Raw genomic sequence first — 25,697 nt, 5'->3', positions numbered from 1 at the left:
ATGATGGAGTTATGACCAACATGCGCACACCTCTGGGTGCTACAGTAGTTACATGGCAGCTCGGGGTTTAAGACTGCCGCTCAGTTCCGTCAAACACTACCCGCGGAGACTTAACTGCAGTCTCTCCTGTAAATACTCGTATTTCGGGCATTTATCAAGTACCTAGTAGTTGCCGTTTGAGTAGGGGTAGTTGGAGCGGAGAATCTGCAGGACCCCTTTACACAAACAATTGCTTGGTCTTTGACCTTTGATAACACACAAAAGGAGAAATTCAAGAGTTCATATCCCTTTGCTCAACTATAAGGTTTCTAGTCTTTGCTATTTTATTTAGGAGATATATAAAAAAAGAGAAAGCTTGGTTTAACTCATACCCTTTTAAAAACCTAGAGTATTATAGGATAACTGCTTTCCTATGCCTCGATCACATACATATAGTCTAGGTTATTGCTCTGGCGTGGGTTATAATAACCTTGGTGGGTTATGGCCTGGTCAAAGGTTATTTAGTAGTTAAACCCTTTGCAGCATTAGTAGTTCTTGGAACTTGGGCATCTCTTTGGCGGGGTTTTTATTTTCCGGAGGGTATTTGCCTAGGGGTTTTCCTATATTAGCTCGCGTGCCCAAAAATAGTCTTTTATATAGACTACGTTGTATATTCCGACGGTTGGGAGCGGAAGAGGAGAATACTTCCCTCGGAGCAAGCAAAATCCTGTAGATCCATAATTTCCTTTGGGACCGGATGTATTCATTCCAACTCTAGCAAGTTTTATCGTCAACTTCGAGGGGTTTGTGACCCAGCGTACTCAAATCCCCCTGCAGCAGTATCTCAACCATTGTCATAGCTTCTTTATCATCTTCAATCACAGCCGGCTTAGATCAAGATGTTGACGCCGAGCAACAGTCTACTACAAGTGTGTCATTTTTCAAACACATGACGGATCACGTTGACGTAATTGTTGAGGTTCCGAATGGCAAAGACGTTGGCGAAGGAACTGCAGAGTTGCCCTATCTGGTCGAATTTCTATCAGACGACACTTAGAATCCTATGAACTTCCCTTTCATATACAGCTCAGGCTGTCATCTTCGCAAGTTCATCATATACTGGAGGTGTTTATTGAAGTGATTGAGTCTTTCGACGTGTGGTCTCGCTCCCAGCATCTTTGTGTTGACTCCTTTCCTAGGGCCCGCTGTTGGTACATCGGTGATATGATTCTCTAGAAATTAACGCGAAACACGTTACAATTAGCTAGAACCTTCAGATTTAGACAAATCATTCAAGTAGCTTCCAAAAAGAAAACCTCTTGAAAGAGGCAAGGAGTGGAAAGAATACAACGTCACCTATCACATACACATTATAGTGGCAGACTGTTGTTTTTACCCACCGCATGAGAGGCTCCGCAATCTAAGATTGCCCGTCGTATTGACTTAATCCCGGGCCAGTTAACAGCGTGCCGGAAAGTCCGCGGGTTCTAATACACAGTTTCGAAGCTTGAGAGTTGGGCGTGATGCCGGAGTTAAGATCTTGTTAGCCGTCATCAGACGACATATAGCAGACTTTGATTGAAAGCACGGAGTATGAGACAGGCGGTATAAATTGGCCTCACGAGTCATATTGAAGAAATGCTCGGGATTTTTCCACCTCAACCGAGAACCTTGTCATTATCTATCACTAGACTTTAACATCCATCTCACTCGTGATATAGTTTTGCCCCAAATGGTGCCTTCGACCCGACTTCCACTTCGCCAAGTCGGCAAAAATGGCGCCTTTGCTACGCAGATTGGCTTTGGGGCAATGGGGATGAGCGTGGCCTATGGTACTGTTTTGTAAGTCGCACATCAAGCCGTTCAACTAGCTGAGACCTAATGTTTAACATGGCAAAAGTCCTACCGAAGATCGGCTTATGCTTCTCGATCGTGCTTGGGAGCTTGGCTGCACGAATTGGGACACTGCTGCCCTCTACGGTGACTCAGAAGAAGTTATTGGAGAATGGTTTAAACGGCATCCTGAACGTCGCGCCGACATTTTCCTTGCAACAAAATTTGGTTTCAAGAAGAACGATGCTGGGATAGTAGTTGATGCATCCCCCGAACACTGCTTGGAATCAGCAGAGCAGAGCCTCAAGTGTCTCAACGTCACATGCATCGATTTATTTTACATGCATCGCACCAATGGAGAAGTTCCTATAGAGAAAACGGTTGGGGCAATGAAAAAGTTGCAAGAGTATGTAGAACCTAGCGTGTATTAAGACATCTGCTGATACTATCCAGTGAGGGGAAAGTCAAGTATCTCGGTCTATCCGAAGTCTCCTCGAATACGCTCCGGCGTGCCTATACAGTCGCTCCTATATCAGCTGTCCAAGTAGAATATAATCCTTGGACACTTGATATAGAGGGCTCAGCTGGCACCCACTTGTTGCAAACTTGCAAGGAGCTTGGCGTCGCTGTATTTGCCTACTCACCGCTCGGCCGTGGCCTCTTGACGGGCCGTTTCCGGTCAATCGACGACTTTGACGAAAATGACTCGAGAAGAAGATGTGAGCGTTTTCAAGGTGACAACTTCGTCAAGAATCTCCAACTGGTGGACAAGTTCAACGAAATAGCAAAAACAAAGGGATGTACACCTGCACAACTTGTCCTTGCGTGGCTTTTAGCCCAATACGAGGCCCTTTTTGTAATCCCTGGAACTAAAAATACCGAGTATCTGGAACAAAATGTTGGAGCAGCTGATGTCAAACTGTCGGGAGACGAAGAAAAGGCAATTAGGAGCTTGGTTGAAGAAGCAGGCGTCCATGGGGGTCGAAATCCGTTCGCCGGATCCTTCCACGATACTGTGCCACTAGAATGATTTGGTCTATCCTGATGACATTAGCTTTGACTGAATCTGAGACGCTCAACGGCTACCCTTTGCCGATGCGAAGGTAGCAGGCTTGTAATAGCCCTATCAGGGAGTGGCACCGTGACATATAGGTAGTCATGATAAGAATTTAAGTAGCATCTATGGACTTTCTAAGAAAGAGAGTTCCAACGATTTAAGGATTTCTATATATCTCAAGCTCGCTATTTAACAAGACAACCTCTTGGCAGGCGCCGTGTCCTAGACCAGACTCAAGCCTTAATACTGCTATGACGAGATGTGTTTGTCAAATGTCCCTGGTACGATATCTATTGACTGATGTGGATTCTTTTCTGATTCCTTCTTTCAATCAAGTTGTGGGATCCACTAGATGCATGAAATTAGGAATCTGGAAAGCCAAGTTCGATATGAATGCGTCAAGTTGAAGAAAAGGCAGTGTTTGCTGGTTTGGAGATTTTGGTGCGTGTCGAAGAGCTGTCCAGGCCACACATACGTGGTGGTAGTTGGACCCCCGTTTGTTTGCTTCGAGCCCAATTCGGTGTCGCTACTTCAAGTCACGCAGATTCAAGCTTTGACGGTATACGATTTCTTGAATCGCTCATACTGCCACGCCAGATCCGTCCTCCGGGCTATCCTCTCTTGCCTCACTACATGTAGTAAAAACAATAACATCGGGAGTTTCCAAGGGCACTACATGGCGGCATTAGCCTTTAAAATTGGTGTAGAAACATATCTGAAGAGTGTTTTGGGTGCACTCCGGGAACTCAGCTTTGAACAACTCGTGCATCTTTTTCCGAGTGAATATTGGCCACCTTCAATGCTACGAGGTAATTATTCTCGACTGAGGTGAAGCAGTTTCTCCTCCCTGAGCTTTTTTAACCCAATCAGCCTCTTGTACAGTCTGTTTATGGTATTTTTTTATGCTCCTTCCCCGTTGTATACGTACCTTGTGCTTTGCGCTAGGTTCAACAACAACTCTCCCATTTTGAGCAGTACATGCCTTAGAATTTAGTTGAATTTGATAAGACCTGTAGCTTTGAAGCAATCCAAAGTTGTAATTGACGTTGAAACTGCCTTGCGGTGATGCCGGCCAACTATCTTACACAACAGTCTCACCCATCTTCTTCGGAAAGCATACCAGAATAGACCACCTCGCGTGTTCTCTTGTCACATTCATTCGTATGACTATGCCCTCGGAACAGCCGACATACACGTCAGCGCCCTGAACTTGATGACATTTGACTGCACATACATAAATACATAACACAATGCATGATATGTATGTTGGTTGACACCTCCAAAAAAACCAACAGGTCACAAGCATCCGTATAAAAGTATAATTGTCATAACCACGCGTCTTCGTGTTCTCGTTATTCACAATATGACTATTCACATAAACACTGCCACAGCACTCCGTAAACCAATAATCCTCGGCAACATATGACCAATCCCAAGGTATCCTTCCATCATGACACATCACTTCGCCTTCATCGAAAACCAGTAGAAAAAAATAGGGCGCCACATCCCGAACGCACACACCCCATCCAATCATCTCAGCTCATCGTATTATTTTCTTCCCTCCCCCGTAGGGCTATCCCCTTTCACCGATTACGATACGATACAGCCCACTCTTCTTCTTCTTCTCTCTCAGCTGAGAAGCACATCGCCGCATGAAAACGCACGAGGTGGCGAAAACACAGCAGCCATCTCTAGCTCTTACAGCACCATAGCTCTTACATAACCACATTTGGGGCTAAATCTTTGCGGCCGTTTGCGTAGCGCGCCCTCCAGAATTACGAAATACGGAAGAAGGGGAATCCTGGTTCCTCCCAAGTTGACAGATCATCAATCGATAGCCGGATCTCCCGTCGTCATTTTGCAAATCCCAGTTTTGTTGTGGGTGACGCAGACGATGGTGGTGGATGTCATCGGCTGGGCGGCGGTTTTTTTGTCCTTCGTTGACAGGGCTGAAGGGGAGGCGTTACACACACACAGAGACATTCATACTCACACTCACATTCACATAGAGAAGGGCTGTTTACTATAGTAGTTGATGTGGTCACCAGCTATCTGTTACGACACTTGTCTAGCTCAATCGAAACAAGGAATCAGATAATGGTTAAGCTGAGAGGGGAAAGGACTTTGTTTGTTCGGTTCCTCTGCTGAATGCCTCGGGATACAACAACACAGCCGGCTAATGTGAAAAAAAGCAAGATGAGTCAAGTGGTCTAGTCCTTAGTCGTGTGCCTTCTGCCGCCAAGTCATGTACATGGGAACACAGCCTACATGCTGTGGACAAGAGCAATGTAATCGCAATGACAGCAGCAGTTTGCGAAATCACAAAAACGATGCCCGTCAATGACACGTAGGTTCATCCAAGACGGGCAATGCAATGCAGATGCAAAAGCGCAAGCAGAGCGTGCCATGCAATCTGGAGCCTGGCAATACCAATCTGTCCTCGTACGTTTTGGCTCCATGCATGCTTGATGCCGGATTCCAACATTTCGGCATCACGACGACGTCTTTCTCCCCTTTCTTCACGCCCCCTCCATCTCCATCTTTTTTTATTCCCCCCATCTCGAGTTTTGAGTCCCCTTTTTTATTTCTCCTCATCTTGGGATCATGGCCCCCACTGGCTCCAAGGCCTAGCTCGGTTGTCGTTATGCACAGAATACCGTCTAGGCAATGCACACTCCCTCTTCCGGGCAATCCTCCCACCTTGCCTCATCCATCGTGATGGCCACGATCCATGACGGCCAGCAAGCGAACGCCTCACCTGAAAAGCGATAAGCCCCGACCTTTGGCGGAAGAAGGAGGAGGAGAGGGGAGGGGAAGAAGGGGAGTGGAGATGACTCTTTTGTCTCTCTCCCATGTCCACTCAGCTAATCTGGACTTGACTTGCCTCGCTTCTGCTACTCAACTTGTACAACACCCGTACACATACACACACGATGCCCACTTGCACTGCAAAGCATGCCTTGCTGTGGGCAGGCTGGGGTCGCATTATAGCTGGCAGAGGGAAAAAAGCATCACATCAGGAGATGGATGCTGCAAACGCAAGCGAGGGACTGTCACCAGGAGCATGTCACTGGCTGGTCAATTGAGAAAGATGCTGTGCGAGATATAATTCCTCCGCGAACAGCTGCAACTCGACATGATCTCGACTCGACAACACAACACAACACAATACAACCCGTTCAAGGAACATACATGGGATGGTGGGTACTGTACAAATGCCTGGCAGTTTGAGGGCCTGCCACATGTATGCTAGCCCCGTTGTCTGCGTGCGCCGGTTGAAGCCAAGTCAAAGCTTACAAGGGCACTCTATCTTGCCTACGTGCTTAGACTGTAGATGCACGGCTTTTCGAACTCGTTACGTGGACAAGCGATCACTGCCGCGCCTTCTCCTGCCACCTGCAGCTTTCGGCCTTGGTGGCTCAGCTTGTACGGTGTACTGTAAGCATTAATGCCCTCCGTATCCAGTCCGTTTGCGCCGTCAGCTTAGCAAGCTGCTGGCATCGCTGGACCATTGTGCGTAGACGGTTTAGTTCCACTCGCAGCGTCTTTCCCTCCCCGCGTTTGCAAAAGCTGCTGCATGGTCTGAGCCGACTGCGGAGATAAAGGACGACCTGCGATGCATTGCGATACGATGGGCTCTCCCTTTGGTGGATATCAAAATGGAGCTCAGTTCCCTCTCCTCTTTATGCCTGCGCGCAACATTTATCTGGGGGAAGCCGCCCAACTGCCGCTACCGCAAAAGAGGATCGCGAAAAACAATCGGAGGAGGGGGGGAGTCCCTCGGAGGGACGCCGTATCGGGGGGTCAAGGGCCGAAGCCGTTGGAGGTTTTTCCAGTGGCTAGTGCTGGTGCTGGCTATGGCGGTTATGTACGGTAGGTGGTAATGGCGTTGCAGCATGATGCGATTCTTGTCCTATCGGTCCATGTTGACGCAGTTTCTGTTGTTGGTTCTAATGAAGATTTTTAACCGTCTCTCGCTTGTTGCAACGCCCGCTCGGGCAAAAATCAAGGAATGTTGCCAAGGAAGTAGTTTTTTTTTTTACTGTGACGAGTCATTGGAAGTTGAAAATGGCTCCTGTTCTAGCACTTTTAGCCTTCCGGACGGACCGGCTCGTCGGACACCGTTTGCTCGACGGTCCAAAGTTTCTGCTTTTTGACAGTTATGAACTGTGTGAACTGTGTTGAGAGGCTTGCGGCTTGTTGACTTCCAGCCAATGAGCCCAGCTTGGCTCGTGAGAAAAGAGACAACAACGCCACAGCAGGAATAGGTAATAAATAAAGCAGCGTACTCCGTATAATCCATACAAAAGAGCAGCAAAAAAAGGAGGAGATGTAAAAAATTGCCATTGGATGCTGAGTGGTCTCTTGCAGGGTAGGCGGGCACGCCAAAGCAAGTGAGTGGCACAGAGCGCGAGAAACAAAAACTTATGCGCCTGTTCTGGCGTCTCGACGACTCACGTTTCAACGGCCTAAGCTGCAACAAGAGCCGTGCAGAGCAATATCTGACCTGTCGGCTACAGATGCAGCCGCATCCAGTTTAGCTGGCAGTACATGAGCAGCTACTCCGGAGATACTTTTGGCTCTCAGCAGCAGTACGCGCACGGGTACATACAAGACCAGAGTCAATGATTAGCCCAAACGCAGGCAAGGCACAGGCACAAGCACAAGCGCAAGCATCATGTATCCTGTATGCGACACATTATCCTCTGTACACGTAGCCAACGCCCATTCATCCAGCAAGCTTCACGTCCTATCTCCCTTAGCATTCCCCCACCAAACTTACAAGCGACGGACCAAACCATTGAACGAAACAGCAATCGCTGGCCTTTCGTGGGGGAGAGACGGCCGCCGGAGATTGGGCTAGTTGAGAGCCGAGACCTCCACAGACTTTGCTGCGTTGTTCTGCCCTGAATCTGCTTACTGGAACACGTTTGATGCCGTGCAGGCTACGGGACGAAAGGAGCGAAAGCGAGATACGATGCGATGCGATGCTAATGCACCCAAATACCAAAGAGTGCTGTGCCTGGTCCAAGCATGTGTCAATGGCTTCAATGGTATGTAGCAAGCAGGGCGACAGAATTGCTGCTAGGGCCAGCCGCCTGAATCAAGTATTAGTCCTCATAATTCGTAATTACCTACAGTAGTTGAGTAGGTCTTTTTAACCCAGTTTTTCTTTACGTGGTCTCTCAAGTCGGTGCATCTGCCATGGCCATCTTCTCGGCGCTGTTGGTCGTAGGTGGTGTGTGCATGTGTGACAACGTAGATAGCATGCATTATCCCGAGCAGCACTTTATGTTGACTTTTGCCTCGCTGGACCCTTAATTTGTGACTCCGACTTGGCTTTTGACGTGGGGGCTGGCCAGGTATCTCTTCTCGTCCCGTCTGCGCTTTTGCCTCGAACGACCATGGAGAAGCCATGCCTCTACAAGCAGGCAAACCCGGCTCGAATGGTCAAAGGAGCGCCGCTAAGGCCAGCCACGCTGCTAGAAATCGCCTTCTCTCCGCATTGAAGGAGGGGCTGTCATTTCGCAGCCATTTCTTTTTTCGAAATAATTACCTATTCCATGTGCTTTTTTTGCTTTTTTGTCATCGGCTCGCTTACTGCCGCAAGCCAGCCGCCCGCCCGCAAAAAGAAACGTCTTAGCCTGGGAAAAAGGGAAAAATCCAACAAATAAAAGATTAGTATTTGCGTGACTGCTTCCTTCTGTCGTGCCACGAGTTGGTGGCGGCGGCAAGGGAAAGTGGTGCATCGCGATTGAGCCCACCTCAGTCATTGAGCTGCATATCGATGGATGTCGGGACCTTTTTGGGCTCGCTGTGGATTACCTAAAGGGCTGGGCCCTGCATATTGGCCAATCTCAGCACACCCTTGCCTTCCGGGACCCAAGAAAGCAAGCAGCAGTCAAGCGCCGAAACCGAGCAAAATACGCGCACAAGACCGTGAATATGACATGAGCCGACGACCTTGCACAATACCCAAGCGCAGCATTTATCGTTGGGATGCGACTTTGCGTTCGGCCAAAACACCCCGAAACGCCCCAATTGCTCCGAACAAGTCGCCGCTTCTCGCACTATTTGCGGACGGCCAGACCCCTCTGGGCAACCGCAATGTCCCGTGTCTGCCCGGCCTTGTGGATATCCGAGACCCTTGAGGGGTGGCTGGTCTTGGAGTCTTGCAGCCTCATCGGACACTGGAAATCGCAGATGACGCTCGCCTGGTCGGGGGGTTGACTCGAGTATGCATGTCTCAGCCTCAGATCCGATCTGAGGGTGAACGAGAAGATGGAAAATCAAGAAAAATAAATATCCATCCATCCATCCATTGAGTAGTTGGCGCCCCGTCTCCATGGATGATCCCTGATGATGGTGATCCGTCATCGATGGAAGATGGAAGAAGAGTCGCTAATGTAAGACATCTTTAGGATCAAAGAATCCCCTCATCACAAGCACAAAGCGCTTCAGCTCGTGGAGACGGCGCGACCCCAGCGGCCGCCAGCAGCGCACAAGCCAATATGGGGTGCGGAGCCGCTTCTGCTCGCCGTGTCTCACCGTTCGTCTCCATATTCTGCCCTATGTACATACGCTTGGTTAGCTAGGTGTGGACTAGCACTTGGCTGTATATATCCATGGATGCTATATACGAGCATAGGACTAGGCAGTACTGTATTCAGCAGGTAGGGGGGGAGGATCCTAGTGCGTGTATCGGCCGGTACTCGTCACATCATGATCATCAGCGACGCGCGCGAGCTCGGCCCCAGCGGGCACATCAATGGGTCTTGCGTTCGGCACGAAATAGCTCGAAATATGGCCTCAGATCAGCCCCATTCCGGTAGCCTTAGTCGGTACACGGGTCAGCCTGGACCATGACGCTGGATCGCACAGCCTCCTTGCTCTCCAGACGGGCCTCACACCAGTGCCAAATTGGTCCCAAGTCTCTTCACTTGGACTCAGCAGCACGACACCAGCTCACATCAGAATCCCTTCAAGTCCAGTGACCACAGGTTCATGTGGCTAGCCGCCACAAGACCGATGAGAGGGAGGGGGGGCTGCTGGCTGGCTGGCTGTATTGATTCCTCTTTGGGCTGTCTGCTTGCCCTGCTTCGCCCGCCAGATCAACCAAGGCTGCCAGATGACCTGGCCTTCGCTTCCTTGCCGGCAAACAAGGGGAGATTTGCCCTGCACATCATCGCCCCAGGTTTGACGTTACAACGCGGGTACAGTCAAATGAGAAATGTCCACTTTAAGAGGGCGTTTATTTTCTCTTTTGGCAGGGAACGGCCGCCGAGGGTGACATGAAGACGTGAAGGAATGGGCGTACATATACACGACCTATGTATAGCACTTGATATATCAGCCGTCACTCGCATTCCCCAATCTAATCTGCCTGTTACCTCAGCGCGTACGACAAGGCTGCTGCGTTTCTGACGAGAGAGAACCGCCACAGCTCATTGGATGCTGCACAAAGACGGCTATGGGGCTCATCAATTGGCAAACAGTCCCCTCGTCTTTCTCCACCGCGTTAGCTTGGACCTGCGTCTGCATGCTGCATGGTTGACGGAAAGCGGTTTGGCGTAACAAGATGCGAGGCCAGGCTACCAACGAGACTAGCAGAAGGGGGGAGGGTGGTCGCATCGCAGCACATCGCATCGCATCGCATCTGCATCGCATGGCATGATGGTCTCCACGTCTCGTCCGGTCTGCCTATCCAAGCGACCTGGATGCTGAACAGCGCACAGCTTCATCTCTGCTCCCCTATTACTTACATTAACCACGCAATCCTTCGAGGCCAATGGCAGCCTGAACCGGGCCCAGAACCATGCAATGCAAGGTACACGTAGGACGGCCGTTTGTTGAAAGAGGTTAAATGTCCAGTTTGCACAGATGAGCCCACATCCAGGCCAGTGACTTGCATGTACTTGTGGTACTTGCGCTGATCAGCCACCCCACTTGCCTCAGCCTTTTCTGCACACCCCTCCCAGCTTTTGATTTCTTACTTGCACTTCCCCTCTAATCCCCACCAACGGTCCAAATGTCAACGACTGACTTGTCGACCGGAGCAGATTACACAAAGCGAGAGCAATAAAAAAAAAGGACAGCAAATAACGGCAGATGCGCTCTCACGCACCAATTATGCATGTGCGTCTCAGCCCCCCCGATTATTTTCCCCAGCTCCTCCGGCTGTGAAAAAAAGACGAGCCGAGGGCCGCGGGGCCGTTGTGATCGTGATCCGGGTTCGAAATTCCCACGGCCGGCTATTACCTACCTCCAAGGGGGGCTGCCGATCAAAGGCGATTTTAGCCCAGCAGGCCATTTGCACATCAACGTCCAATTGAGGCCCCATTGAGCGACCATATTCGAAATGGGCTACGTTCGAAGTGCTAGCCCAGCTGCTAGCAACCAAGTAGTCGTTCCTTATCGACGCTATAGGCTTCGCGTAGCCGATGTGAGCTCTCACTTTCAAACTTGGACTATTTCCTCATTCCTAATCCTGATCCTACATGATAGCGGCCTGTACGACTACAATCACGAGCTCACCGGAATCCAACGCCACCGCAGAGGCACCATGTTACCTTGTTACTAACCCTGTCTCACTCCTGTGCATCATCTCATCTCATCTCCTTCACCCTCTCTCTCTCTATCGTCTTCGCGCCCCCCCTCCCTCCTCTCTCTCTCCCCATGACACCCAAGACGCACAGCCCTGACGCCCTCTTTTCTTCCAGCCAAGCGGATTCTTCCTCGGCTGCTGTCGTGTAATTCCCCCATGCATACCATCGAGATCTCCGCACATGCAAGAATTACATTGCCTTGCCTTGCCTTACATGCTCCCCCCTCCCTCCCTCCCTCCGCCTGTCCCCCCTTGTAATATAGCTGATAACAAGACTCCTACCTGCTTTTTTGCCTGTCTGCCCTATCAAATCCGCCGCCCTATACTTGCACCGGCAGCAGCCATTGGTCATCTTTTTTTTTTTCTTCCCTTGCTTCACCCCCGTCATTACATGTCGTGCAACTCAGCACTGCAGCCACAATCGCATACGTAGTAGCACCTCATTTGATCTGCGTCGCACCGCAACTGCACCTCTCAACGTGAGCTGGAAGTGCCCGAGACCTTCGTGTTTCGAATGGGAACCTCCGAAGTGGCTTGCTGTACCTTTGCTTTCTATTTCGGTATTATTCGGATTTCATTTTTCAGCTGTCAATTGCTACATATATACATTACACATCATAATTGCTTCCCCTCCATCACATGCATTCCTCCAGTCTGATTTGCTCAATTCGCTCGTATCCGCACCTCATCCCATCTCACCTCACCCTGCCTTAAGGGTTGGAATTGCGTGGCCTGACCCGTCCTTGCAGCTGAAAGACGTGTATCATTGATTTGGATGCCAAGTTTCGCATCATCGATAAATTTTCCAATAACTTCTCTTTTACTAAAGATAGCCTCCCCAGGCTTGTCATCTGGTGGCGACCAATGGCAGTACACCGTCTACAGCCTTCAACCCCCTCCATCGGACCAATTGGCGTCTAGCAAGTGAGACAGGGCAAACCTAAATTGCCATGTGTTGAACGGAAAAGTCCATGTGTCACCTTGTCAACGGTTCCCAAGACGTCTCGGTGCCACGCGTCTGCCACATTCACAGAGTGTCCAGTACACACACGGCTGGGCTCGGCTTGCCAGAGAAATTACCAATTCTATTACTTAGGTAGTTCCGTAGTAGAAATTTTTTCCCAACGACAAAAAAAAAAGTGTCGTGTTAAAATGCCATTCTGTGTGATATGCTAATCCGGGCGACTTTCATCTTTTATTTTTGTGAATCCCGTCCTGTCCCTCCCGTCCCCCCAATATTCCGTTGAGATGAGAAAAGAAGAAGAAATAATAGTAGTAGAAAAAAGGAAAAAGAAAAAAAAGAGAAAAAAAAGGGCAGTCTAAGCAATCAACGCCTGATGGGTCAAATCTCAACGCCACCTATTGTCAACAGCCATGAAAGTCCCCCCTTGGCGTGCCCTGGTGATCACAACACCACGCAGCCCCTAGAAACCAACCCAAGATTCCATCCGTTCCGTCCATTCCGTCCCAAATATCCCGTCCCATATGTTCCAATTGTTGCAAGCAGGCCCATTATTCTGCTGCAGATATCCCGCCGTGGCGCAATTTGTTTGTTTCCACCCCGCCCTGAACAGCCCAAAATAAAAAAGAACAAGGCATACCTTATTTACCATGCCTGAAACTCATGATAGAAGGAGATCAAACCCAAGATCCCGTGAAACATGTCATTTCTCGTAGCTCGCATAAAATCAAATCCCCAACTGGGCAGGTAAGCCAGGGGGGATTGGTCCTTTTGGAATAAAAAAACAAAAGGACGCCCAAAAAGTAGTAGAAGAAGCAAATATATATAAGTAAGGGGAGGTGTTCATGAACTCATTACTCGGCAGTGTTGCTGAATCGCATCGAGTGTGGCTGGTCGTGGTTATGTTGCACGCCAAAGTCCTCTTGTTTTTCGGAGGCGACCCTGATGGGATTGTACGAAGTGCTGGAATCGTAGGCAGCGTATCCACGCTTTTCCCACGCCGAATCCTGCTCGGTCCGCGTCTGCGTCTGTCGTCCCTTCTGACGGACGTTGTAGCGGATGAGCGAGGTAGCACCAGGAGGAGTCGTCAATACCTTTGATGGTCGTGGCGCCGGCGCGAGCCGCTGCGCATCATTTGCATCGCCGTCAGCTCGACTACCCCAAGACGTCTGGAGATGAGAATGTTAGTCATGTCGCGGCTTCTTCTTTGAGGAAGACGAGTACTAACCATGTTAAGAGTAAAGAGGGCATAGAGCTTGATGAGCCCGTGAAAGTATCCAAAGACGATGGAGATGGGAACAAAGACGACGTCGCTGGGGTTTCGCAACAAAAGTCCCATGAGCTTGACAAACTTGGTGAAGGCGAACATGAAGATGAACTGGGCCCAAAAGGCATAGTGTCGGTACTGCAGATTCCACTCGGCCGTCGCCCACCAGCACGAGGCAAGCAAAAGCGGGTCGACAATGAAGGCGATGGATGTAAAGGTCGCGAAGTGGAGGGCGTAGGTGCACCAGGGCTGTTGTCTGTATTTCCAAGTCATTTTCGTTAGTACGCTCACGCTATTTTAGTAGTGATTTTAGACGGTCCAACTCACCTCCACACGTGCCGCTCCTTGACCAGGCTGGTCCAGTTGCTTCGCCAGTTGCTACGCGCCCAGCGGGAGCACTGATACAGGAACTTGGGGCCGTTCTCCAGAGTTGTCTCAATCTCGCATTCGCGCTCATACTGGATCCAGGTCTTCCACTGGTGGCTCACCAGCCATCGCGTGACAAAGTTGTCGTCGTCAGCATTCAGGATCCACTTTCTCCACTTCTCCGTCTTGAAGCCATCGAGGAAGTCGTGGCTCTTGAGGATGGACGATCGGTACGCTCCAGTGCGGCCGGACATGCAAGATGTGCCGCCATCCATGTTGTGCGTGGCCGAGATCTCAAAGTTGCGGCGCTCAATGTATGCGGCGCCGAGCCAGTTCCAGATGCGCACCGACCAGGGAGCCGTCCACTCACGCTTGACTCGCTGACAGGTACCAACGCCGCCCATCTTGGGGTCCTCAAAGGGGGCCAGGATCCAGGGCATCAGCGTCGACGGCCACGAGACGTCATCGTCGGCCATGATGGTGATGGGTGTCTCAACGCTGGGCAGGGCCTCGCAGACCTGGAGGCGCTTGTTGGCAATGGGCGTGTGCATGACACGGACCTTGGGGTAGTTGAGAGACCTGGCCAGCTCGTCGAGAGCCTTGCGCTTGTCGTGGGTGGTGACAAGAATCAGCTCGGCAGGCTTGCAGGCCAGGATGCTTTGCAGCGACGGGCGGAGCTCCTCAAACACATTATGAATGGTAGGAATGATGACCGTGACGTCGTCGTTTGTAAATGTTGGCTTGCTGGGGATCGGCTTCGACTTGTAGGTCCAATGGCTGACACAGTGGACAAGCAGCCGGACGTAGCGATGCAGCCTAAACGCAGTGGGGTATTAGTTTTTGATAAACTCAATTGAAGAGAAGAAAGGGCAGCCAGGAAATGAATGATATTAGGGCATAGTCAACTAACCAGAGGATCCAGAAGATGTAGGCCCAGAATGTTGTCGATTGCCAGATATCAGACTCGACTCTAGGCAATCTGAAGGTGACCAGGGGCGCCAGTTTGGCTGGCAGTTCACTAAGAAACTTGTCCATGATGTGGGGCGGCCAGGGTTGCTGGGATAAGATTTCTCTTGTCGCGTATACCAGGGATCTTTATTTTTTCATGGGGAGCTTTGCTCGCTGCTTGACTTGTTCAAGAGGGAAGAAGAGAGGACAAGGCGTGGAGGAGAGAGATGGAGGTTGCGCGACTAGAGGAGAGAGGACGAAGCCTGTGTGATTTTATACGGCACAGGGCAGGGATTTGCGTCTCCCGTCTCTCAATCTGCAATCAATTGGAAAGGATGAAGAGAAACAAGAAGAGGAGAAAGGCTGTAGAGCTTGTCTCCAATTGCAGATGCCCCGGATTCTCGATTCTGCCAGCTGCCACCGCGCGTGAGGCGAATTCCTGCTGCCCAAGTGACAAGCGAATGTTCTAACCCAAACTGGAGCTCCCAAAGAGGCCAGGCAAAAGAGAAGCCCAAATTCCTGAGGTCCAGACCGCCAATGCGCTGCAAGAGAAGGAGGAAAGAGGCAAGCAATATATGTACAGATTCCACTTTGCAAGGCGAGGCTTGGGGAGGAAGTAGGAAGGAGGCCGGGCGAGTCAGATGTCAAAGGTCAAAGGCGAGGAGGGCCACGAGCACCAACGAAAAAAAATTGTAAAAAAAAAAAAAACACCAAGTATAACGAACGGGGAAGAGACAAAGTTAGGAGTCAGACTCTTGCATTGCAGGGTCCAAGCAGCCTAGATAATCCTCTGGGTAGAGATATTAAATTAGGGGAGGAGAGGAGGAAGAGGTCGTGAGGGAGAAGAGCAGCATGGCAGCCACGTTGATCGACTCGACGGCAGTTATATACCAAAAAGGCCCATACGATAGTCTAGTACTGTACCTTGCAAGACCTAACGATACGACGAGTGGTGTAGACTAACCGGCCCGGCGCCATCAAGCATGCTTCCGATATGACCTAGGCCAATGCCATGCATGAGCATGGAGACGGAGGGTCTGGCTAGGACGTCGAGGCCAGATGCATGCCATGGATGGATGTATGTACCTACACAAGTACAAAGCCAAGTACTCGTAGTACAGGACAGGATGAGAAGATGGATCAATGGATTGGATGGATGTGCGAGTTAAGGTAAGGCAGTCCAGGGTGTTATTGGCAGTGCAGCAGGGGCCACGTAGGGTAGCATTTGCCCACCTAGAGAATCTGGATGGCGCCAAAAGGTGGGTGGTGGGTTAGTGGATAGTGGGTGCTACAGAGGGCCATCCATTTAGCGGAGGAGATGGGCGGCGGGGGGTACCTGTAGGGTCAATGTTCAATTGGGCTTTGCAATTTGTACAACCCAGGTAACGGCAGGTACAGTATTGGGGGTGTGGGCGTATGGGGGGAGCAGAAGAGGAGGGCGGCCTGCGCTGCACAAGCACCAGACGCCAGAATTGGGGGGAGGGGTGCGACTATTGGGGCAATTCACGGCCATGTTGCAGCTTGTACCGCGTTGCTTTGGGGCTAGCGGCCGGGCAAGAGTTGGAGTTGAGACTCGGGCTTCATTTTACTCAATTTCACAAAATACTACGAGTAACTTTGCCGCTCCACAATGCCCGACCGTCGGCGGGACCTTTTTTTGCGTCTTGTCCTGGACCTGGACGGACTTTGGACCTTTGATGGTTATTGTCATAATCATTACTATTATTACCTGGCAATATTACAGGGAGGGACAGGTGCTGTGCTGGACGATAAGTGATGTGAGCATACATACGCCCGAGTATACATGGTTTGCTTTGATTAAGTTGAATATCTACAGTCAGGTATTCAAGGTTGCGCTGCTATAGGTACATTGGCAGTAGTGCAAGTATTGATTGCACCGCAGCTACCGATAGCCATGGATTCAATCAAGCATTGAGTGAAAATGATCCAATTTGATCCTCGCCCGCACGGCGCGCTAAACGGGGCCCCATATCATGGATATTGTGCAGATAATTGTACGGGTTGATTCCTACTACTTACTACTGCCTTGCTAGCGACTTTTTGCTTCGCATGTACGAGTCTGGCTCGCCTAGCCGTTTAGCGAAGAGGGGGAGATTTCTGGACGATTTGCTACTAGCACATGTGCCATTGGTGGCGTGAGCTTTTTTTGGCATCGCCATTCATTCATTCGATACACTACGAGCACACACTTCTGGTGCTTTTATTGGAGTCAGTCAGCTGTGACTCTTCTCTTTGACGGCCGGACGGACAATTGGCTGTCCTTGTTGGCAAGGGTGGATACATATTGTGTGCTCTTGTTTCTGTCTTTTTCGCCTTCCAGCAAACTGACTGGCCACTCACAGCCGCCATGGCCTTTTTTGCCCGCAAGCTCGAGAACCGTCGATAGGATGGGGGCCGGGGGGGTCCTTGGTTGCTTGAGCCAAGCGAGCGTTTGCGAGCAGTCAAATCTGTCGTGGGGCGATGCGCCAGGGAAGCTAGCAAATGCGGGAGGCGAGGACAAGGGCAGCATACCAACAGCGATTTTCGAGATTAATTGGAGATTGGAGACTATGGAGAGGCGCAATAACGGATAAACTGGGCGGACGGGCAGGGTTCGGCGTCAAAGTTCGATTCAAGTCAAGCCTTCACATGGATTGGAGCAACCGAAAGAGACATGCTCAGGGTAGGTACATACCTCTTGTCTTGTCTTGTCTTTTGTCTTGTTCGCTTGGCCACTGGTGGGTTGCTCTGCGTCTTGCGTTTACAGGATGCTGCGCTGCGTTGTGTGTTGTTGCTGTTGTTATTCTGTGTTGTGTTGTTGTGCGGTGTTGCGTTGCGTTGCGTAATGTTGCGTTGCCCTGCCCTGCCCTGCTCCCTGGCTGGCAAAGATGCACTCTGCGCTGCAACTTTGTTATCATCGAGCCAGACGGCGTTTCAACGCAAGCAATTGCCGTATGTGTATGCGAGGCCGCAAACGAAGGTGTTGGGGGTGCAAGTGGGAGCTACTAGAGATAAAGAGAAAGAGAAATTTGAAAGTGTGTGTGTGTGTGTGGACAAGAGAGGCATCGCGATTCGCAGCAAAGGGCAAGCCAAGTTGGTGTTGAGATCCACGATGCCAATGCAAGCTGCGACTCGTTCGGATAGGCAGCTGGCTAAGCACAAAAGCCGCCGAACTACCAGACATAGAGCATAGAGCATAGAGCGATTTGATACTTTACTTTACTTGCAACGGATAGGCAGTCAATGCAACCCTGAGGCTGCGAATTTTGCACCGTCACGCAATCTATACTTGACCTCCCCTCAACCTTTAGTCGTCTTTGCTCTATTAACCCGGCCGGGCTGCCTCTTACAACTGGATCTTACATCCAAGACGGTGTGTAGGACGTCGGCCGCTCCATTTGAGTGTGGCGTACTACTCTAGATGCAGCAAGAGGACGAAAATTACATTGACGGAACTTGGCAGCCCGTGTGCCCGGAAACCCTTGCTATTGACGTGCCGGGCTTCAGGTTGGAGATGCCTTGCATGGCAATTCCGACGTCTCACACACCGTCTAGAAGCCAGATTGAGGGCCAAGGAAGGAAAAAAACAAGACTTTTGCCGTTGCTCTGCCTGGCGTTTAAATGCAGGTACTGTGGACGTTATCGCGCATTGTCGCATATGCTCCGCCGAATATGGACCATGTCGCCCGGCATCCATGTCCGCCTTGGAACGCAAGATGAGATTACCTTGTATCAACCATCGCGGATGCGAGTTGCATGTATGTATCTGTACCTACCTTGGCAAATTCCTGTAGCTGCCGTCTCCTTTCGTACGAGTACGAGCATGTATGGATGTACATGTATGAACACGTCGTTTGAGAGCCAGGCCGTCTCGACGGTGACGGCCCGAGGGATGATGATTTGGCCAAACCATGAAAAGCATGTGCCTGGCTATTTTGGACTCTCGGGCGACGGCTGGTCCGCGCCACGGACGGCGGCGGTAGATCATGGCAACCAACGGCCCGGCCTCAGCGACTAACATGGCCGTTGCACGACAGTCGTATATGTACGGGGAGTCCAAGTGGTGCAACACCTCACTTTGACAGCCGCTTCTGATAAGGCAGAAGAGTAGACACTGTGGGCCTGATGTGTGGATTGCCTCATGTACGCGCCGCCGTTTCTGGCTTGAGAGTCGCCGGTCAACACAACCAACAGCATAACTCGTCCTCGTCGTTGCAGAAAAAACAGACGGTGATGCCATTCTTTCTCATTTTTCCCACTGTGTTTGCTGGCAACGGTGAGAAAAAAAGGCGGCGGGACAAAGTTCGGGATCCAAACAGCGGCTTCCACGATGCAAGCACCGCGGCTGAGAGAAAGGGGCATCCGGGCCAACGAGACGCAGGCCGTGGACCCTTTCTGCAGCAGGTCCTGGTAGGATCCTAGAGTCCCAGTCCCAGAACCCTAGGCTCCTTAGACTCCTATGTATGTACATACAGTAGAATCCCAGGAGCTGCTTCTGCTTCTGACGGCGCGTCTGCCGATACGATAGAGGCCCCCTCGACGATGGAGAGGAAGCAGCAGCATGTACACGCACACGCACGCACAGACACAGGATGCATCAACCTTGACAAGGGCCTGGCATAGGCGACAAGGTCCCCCTTACCCGGTGCCTACAACGACCTGGACACTTGTACGGGTAATTGAAGCATTGCAGCTCGAAAAAGCACCGAGTCTTTCCAGAATCCGCGACATGTCCGTTTCGGGGCCTCTCGGTCTAGGCGGTATGGACAGATAGCCTGGGGGCGAGCATGGAGCATGGAGCATGGGGGCAAGATGGATTCGACGAGGTCCCGGGCGGCGAAAGCGTCAAAACCCTCCAAGGTACATGTCGCTGCGAGCCGTGCCGTGTACGACGAGTACCCTCCCGGTAGTTGGTGTAGCATCATATAAAGACGCCGCGATGGCCTCTCTGCCACGACGATACCCGCCCGGTACCTTTGAGATACCGAGTCGAGGTGGATGAAGGCGTACCTGTAAGCGAGCGGCGGCGGAATCTCAGGGTCCTTCTCGTCTATCGTGTCTGTAGCATTGTTCCGATGCTGTCTCGCTTTTCCCCTGCCTGCGTCGCGTGGCCGGGCCCTGGACGGTATTTTTCCTTCTATTGTTTTCGGTCCATTCCATCGATAGTCTTACCCTGCCGCTTAGTACTACCAAGGCACATTACTTGCCGATGTCCAATTACCTCGGTGGGTAAGTCGTAGATTGGTACAACCTGAGTTGCAATGAAAGTCGTCGGCAAGAAGAGGCTCAACAACAAAAGTGCACAGCCATATGCGCCTTTCCCTACGCCGACTGATCAATTGCTCTGCACATAAAATCCAGCCGTTGTGCTCCGGAGTAGGCCGACGCGGACTCGCTGTTTACAGCTCCTTGCATGCTCCTGTATGTTTCCGTCAGGTCAGAAGCCAACGACGTGCCGAGACGACTTTCAAGTCGGAGCAAGGATTCAAGATGGTGGAGGAGGTGTACAAGCACGGGCTGCAGCTCTCTCTCTACTCGTACGAGCAGTGATGGTACTTGTCCAGGCAGTGATGGTACAGATAGGTCCTCGTACAGGTAACACTACATGTAAGCTCTCCATGTCGACGGCGACTCCATCGCTTCCCCCTGCGCGGACAGCTACCGGTCCGTACACATACCCCGGACCTGTGCTCTATTGGGAAGCTTCACCTTGTGCGACAAGCACTATCCCGCGATGCCAACTATGAACCTTGCCAGTGCAGCACCGCGTCTCGGGCTTGCACAGAATAAGCCTTGGTCACGTATTATCGCGTCCTCAATGCTTGCACGGAACACAAAGAACCTGCCTGCTTATTCTCCGTGGTTTGTGCGGATAACGGCCGCGGGTTGCAAGATCAGCGTTCTGTACAGGCAAAAGCAAGTATATCCGCCCGTTAGCTGCGTCGATGGACTCTTCCAGGTGTCCCTTCTTTGAGCCCTTTGGCAAGGCCCCTGGCCCGTCTGGACTCTGGCGATGCTTGCTGGCGCCAGGGGAACCAAGATTAAGAACTGCTTGGCTCTCTCCATCCACGCAGGTCAGCGGGGGAGAGGAGGAATGGTCAACTGGGGGCCGCTATGGAGCTGTTGACGATAGCCGCACGCTGAGCTGTTCGCTGCCAGGCACAGACCCTTTTTTCCTTTGTCTTGACATGGAGCCTCGAGTAAGTATCGTGGATCTTGGATTAGTACTCGAATCGCGTTGGATGCTGTGCTTGGACCGTTGCCCGGACAGACATTGATGGCGTTGAGGCTCATGCTGTTACACGCAACATATGCACCGACATCTCGGTATTATGGGCGGTGCGGACGAGATTTGAGGCTTCCAGGCCTTGTCTGAAGCGCTGCCGCCAAGTAGCACCGCTGCAACAGCCCGTGAGTGGCTCTCGAGCCCTGTAGCCTCAGTGAGTCCCGCCGCCCACTAACCGCCTTGAGCCGCCCAAATCCACAATCCACTCTGATCTGTCAAATATTATCGCCGTCTCCTTCTGGCCGTCCTGGATTATCTCTCAGGCCAGGCGCGCAGCATCTTGCATTGGAGTCTTCCAGTGTTAAGAAGCTGACCGCCATCCCTCGGACGGCCTCGCCATGCCATGCCATGCCAGACATAATCGTGCCTGTGCTTGTTCCTGTGCCTGTGCCTCCGGTGACGGCGCTACAGCAACTTGATCCGCGATCTGGCGGTTGACGCTGACATCCAATGCGCCAGCGCTCACTTTGTTTCTCAGTGCCATCCCGAGCTGCAGCAGCAACCCCCAAGGATCAGGGCAAAGGGGGGGCCCCGGCTAGTCCAATTGGCTCATCGCCTTGGATCGCGACCTCTTTGTGCTGTACTGCTGCTGCGCCGTTCATCTCCGCCAAATGCTGTGCTCGCCTCGCCTCGCCATCGTCTGGCAGTAGTGGACGCTGCTATACGATGCACGGATGCGTCTCGACGAGCCGACTGGCGCGCTCTGGCTGCAAGTCAACCTGCAATTATACTGTAGCGCTCGTCTCTATTCTGGGCTCTTGCTGTGCTACCGGGCTCCATTGTCGTGGCGTCTCGAGCCAAGTTCAATGTCCAAGTCGACGTCCACGTCCGAGGCTCCATGGCGGGACGCAATGCTCCGCACCGGCGATGATCTGCCTCCATATCTGATGGCTGGCGGCCCAGATACGGGGTAGTAAGTAGCCTGGCGTGATGGGGCGGTCATCTTTGCTGTTGAGGCCCTCTGGTTATGCCAGCTCGAGCGTCCCGGAAGCGCAGGCTCTTCTCCCCAAACCCTAGCCGTAACGCAAGTCGACCATTTCGGCAGTCTTGTGTTTCCTCGATGGGGGGGCCTCTTACTACATGAGTGCTCCGTATGGAGTTGCGTTGCTCAGAGAGAGTCCAAGAAGGACGACTTGCTAACGATGCGACTTTAGCCATCGCGGCATAAGTGGCGACCAACGTGTCCAGGGGTCTGTCTTTGAACAACCTCCCACGCTCTCGACACACACCCAGCACTCATTGCGCAAGTACCTACTCCGTACATACTTACAGACTGCTATACTACGAGTATACTAGTCTAGCACCTCGGGGAAGAGGGATTTGTACATTTACTTGCAAGTGTTTCGAGGCCAAAGGGGTATGCCTATGTGCGTGCAAGAGCAGAGTCCATGCCATGCAATGCGCAGCCAACCGCATAACGGCTAATGAGCTCTTTTTCTTTAGGTTCCCATTAGCAAATCGGCTCTAGGGCCTTGTATGCCCGGCCACCACCTTGTCTGCCATGGCATAATTCTGGTCCTTTCCCTCTGCAGACGGCAAAACTCGTTGTGCATGCAACGCCATCGTTTAAGCAATCGCGAGCGACTGATAGCGGACCCCAGCTCGCCGTTTGGCTTCCTGACTGGGCCGTTGCCAGTTCCACTGTGGAGGCGGCTTACAATATTACCTGTACACAAAGGCAGCATTCCTGTCAATGTGCAGAGTAATACCCGACTTGTACGAGCGAGGGATGGAGCAGTGCCAGCCGCCTACATGCTCGTACATGCGCACATAGCATCGAAAGCACCTGGCACAATTTTACAGGCTCCTCGCCCAGAGCAAGTGTCCACAATGGACGGTTCGGCCGGGATCTTTGTTCCATTCAGTCTCCATTCAGTTTCGCTCCCTCTCGCGGCCTAGACGGACGAATCCCAGCGTCGATTTGCTTTCGTGCCCTCTCCGCAACAGTCTTGATGTGTGTGCAGCCAAAGGGGAAGCCGTCTCCGCGGAACAGCTGCACGCACAGTCAACCGTCACGATAATGCCGACGGAGAGGGGAAGATAACGCCGGCCACTCCTAGATCTGGCCATGCTCTCTGCCATGAAGCTCTTGCCCGCTCGCCGATTTAAACAAGATAGAGACGAAGAAGCGAGGTTCTCACTCATCAAGCTTGGAGGGGTCGTTACTAACGGAAGGCACCCGAAGCTTCAACCGTAGCCGCGATGCGATCCGGCCCGCTCCATCCGGAACGCGGGTGTCGTTGTTTTAGCCTAGCCGCAACAAGTGCACAATGCGAATTGTAAAACACATGTTGCATGATTCTCAACGGAGGGCGTTGGTCGCGCGCCTGCGTGGCGTGACCGGAGGCCATCGGCCCCCTCCGCTTCGCACGTCGGTCCAGCACGGGGCTCTTGTACGGAGCTCTACGAGGCCCGGACTGGATGGCGTTTCGACTCGGTCGTTTCTCAGCCCAAAGCTCGTTGATTTGGCTTCATGGAAATGGAGATGTTGGAAATCATGCGTGAGTTTTAATTCCACACTACAAAGACGCAAGAATCCTGGCCCACAAGCCAAATTCCTTAGCCGGGCAGGTTTGCGGGCACACGCCTTGGGAGCTGAGTGAAACTTGCGGCAAGATGGAGTCGGGGCCGCGAAGCTGAGAAGCTGAGGCTCGCGCTATGAACAAGGCTCTTGTGAGGCCCTGAGCCAGTGCGGAATCCCTTGTCCATGGCTCATCTAGCTGTTATCAGCTCATGCCATGCAGCTGACGACCAGGTATCCATGTGTGAAAATTTGTTGAGATCTCGGCCTATCTAACCTACAAGTACACGTTGCAGCAGCAGTATACGCTCTCAGAGACGAGATCCCCCCCCCCCCTCCCAGCCTTTCTTGCGGTTTGAAGTGATGTCGTACGAGTATACTACTATACCATGTATGTAAATTGGGCAGACTAGTAATACGAATGCTTGAATCGTATGCTGTCTGACGAGTTTGGTGAAATACAGCTGTAGCCTTTCCCGTAACCTCTGACCGCCATCGAATTGAACAAAGGCAAGTTTGCAAACGCATTCTGCCAGGGTCTAGGGCAGTTGTAACGTATTGATGAGATTTTCCTTAGAACGCGGTATTCACACCGTTGATGAGGTAGATGTTGCAATAGAGTAGGGATGATGTCGACGTGAGGCGAATGCCAGAGTACATGCAAATTAAGACCGTGCACATGTATGGATGAATGGATGATGGGATTGCCGACATTTTGGGTATATGGGCGGGTAATTAATATATGTGCTTCTTTCCTTTCTCCTTTAATTGACTTTAATTTATAATTTTCCCTCTGCACAACGATTGCCTCTTTGCTCCTGATTGCGACTCTTGGCGGCCTGTTGACGTAGATGTCGGCTGAACAAAATGTTGTATCTGGTTATTCATTACAAATATCCCGAGGAATCGTATTCAAGATCCTTATCTCTATAGTACCCATCAATCCGATATTTAAAGATGGATAAAATACAAAACGGATATTCCAAGTAGTAGTGGCTTCTTCCCTTGACCAGCTGAGTGTTGAAGCGGCATGCTTCTACTGTGCAGAGTAACATCGCAACCAATGACGGGAGAAATCCACTTGAAAGTGTAAAGACCTGTTTATAGCGTATCCTGGTGTTTTAGCGCTCATCCGTGTGACTCTACGTGTAGCTAAGATGACAGGTACAATGAATCGCTATTCTACGCCGAGAAAGTTTGCCGACGGGATTGTGATGAGGCATAGATACATGGATAGTATGAGCAGATGAACTACACTCGTGCTTTGCAATAATATGATCGTGTGTGTAGGCATTATACGATGAATACGATGGATGGGGTTTACACTCTGCTGGCTGTCGGCGTATTCACGGCATTGTACCAAGTTGGGGTCACCACAATGAACGCTGTGGTAGTCTTCGCAATAAGTACTGCCATCGGGCTGATCTTTACTTATCTGTGAGACAGTTGTACCGAAGATTTTGGAGCTTTTTGCAGATGATGAATTAAATTATTAGCCTCGTATGGTTGTAGCGGGAGGCAGGTCAAACGAAAGTTGAAGCAAAAGATTGCAACAGAATGTAGCTGTAAGTTTCATTGTCAGTGTTACCTAGAGAATTTTTGAGCGCTATTAGGCTAAAGTACCAATGTGTGTAATATCGGTCCTTTGAATATGAGAGAATCCCGGTTTCATAGTGTAGCACTGGACCATATGTTATTCGAGTTCATGATGTGGTACTTTTCAAGCGGGCAGATGGCTGATGTTGATGTCGTGTAAGTCATTGCATTGTTTCTCGGATGGTGAACTTTGACAGAAGTGCTGAAAAGAAGCATTTGGCTACTTGCAAGATACATCTAACCTCGTATACTTGATCCACAACGAGGCTGAGCTGAGC

At 51.1% G+C, this 25,697-nt stretch overlaps 2 protein-coding genes across 2 annotated transcripts; one reads left to right on the top strand and one right to left on the bottom strand.

The window, feature by feature from the left end:
- Positions 1 to 1,711: 1,711 nt before the first annotated feature.
- Positions 1,712 to 2,842, top strand: T069G_03695 (aldo/keto reductase family domain-containing protein; the record flags this gene model as incomplete). The annotated part of the gene is made up of 3 exons (XM_056170905.1): positions 1,712 to 1,821; positions 1,880 to 2,218; positions 2,266 to 2,842. The coding sequence occupies 3 exons, from the start codon at positions 1,712 to 1,714 to the stop codon at positions 2,840 to 2,842; spliced, it is 1,026 nt and encodes a 341-aa protein (XP_056031797.1).
- A 10,447-nt stretch (positions 2,843 to 13,289) lies between these two features.
- T069G_03694 (glycosyltransferase like family 2 domain-containing protein) lies at positions 13,290 to 15,103 on the bottom strand (the record flags this gene model as incomplete). Its single annotated transcript, XM_056170904.1, has 5 exons — positions 13,290 to 13,604; positions 13,664 to 13,748; positions 13,788 to 13,958; positions 14,030 to 14,884; positions 14,979 to 15,103. 5 exons carry the CDS (start codon positions 15,101 to 15,103, stop codon positions 13,290 to 13,292), a joined length of 1,551 nt encoding a protein of 516 aa, XP_056031796.1.
- Positions 15,104 to 25,697: the final 10,594 nt, after the last annotated feature.

This window comes from Trichoderma breve, chromosome 2, assembly GCF_028502605.1.
Source record: "Trichoderma breve strain T069 chromosome 2, whole genome shotgun sequence".
Lineage (NCBI taxonomy): Eukaryota > Fungi > Ascomycota > Sordariomycetes > Hypocreales > Hypocreaceae > Trichoderma > Trichoderma breve.
The sequence above is the reverse complement of the archived record's forward strand: the minus strand, read 5'-3'. Positions and strand labels throughout refer to the sequence as shown.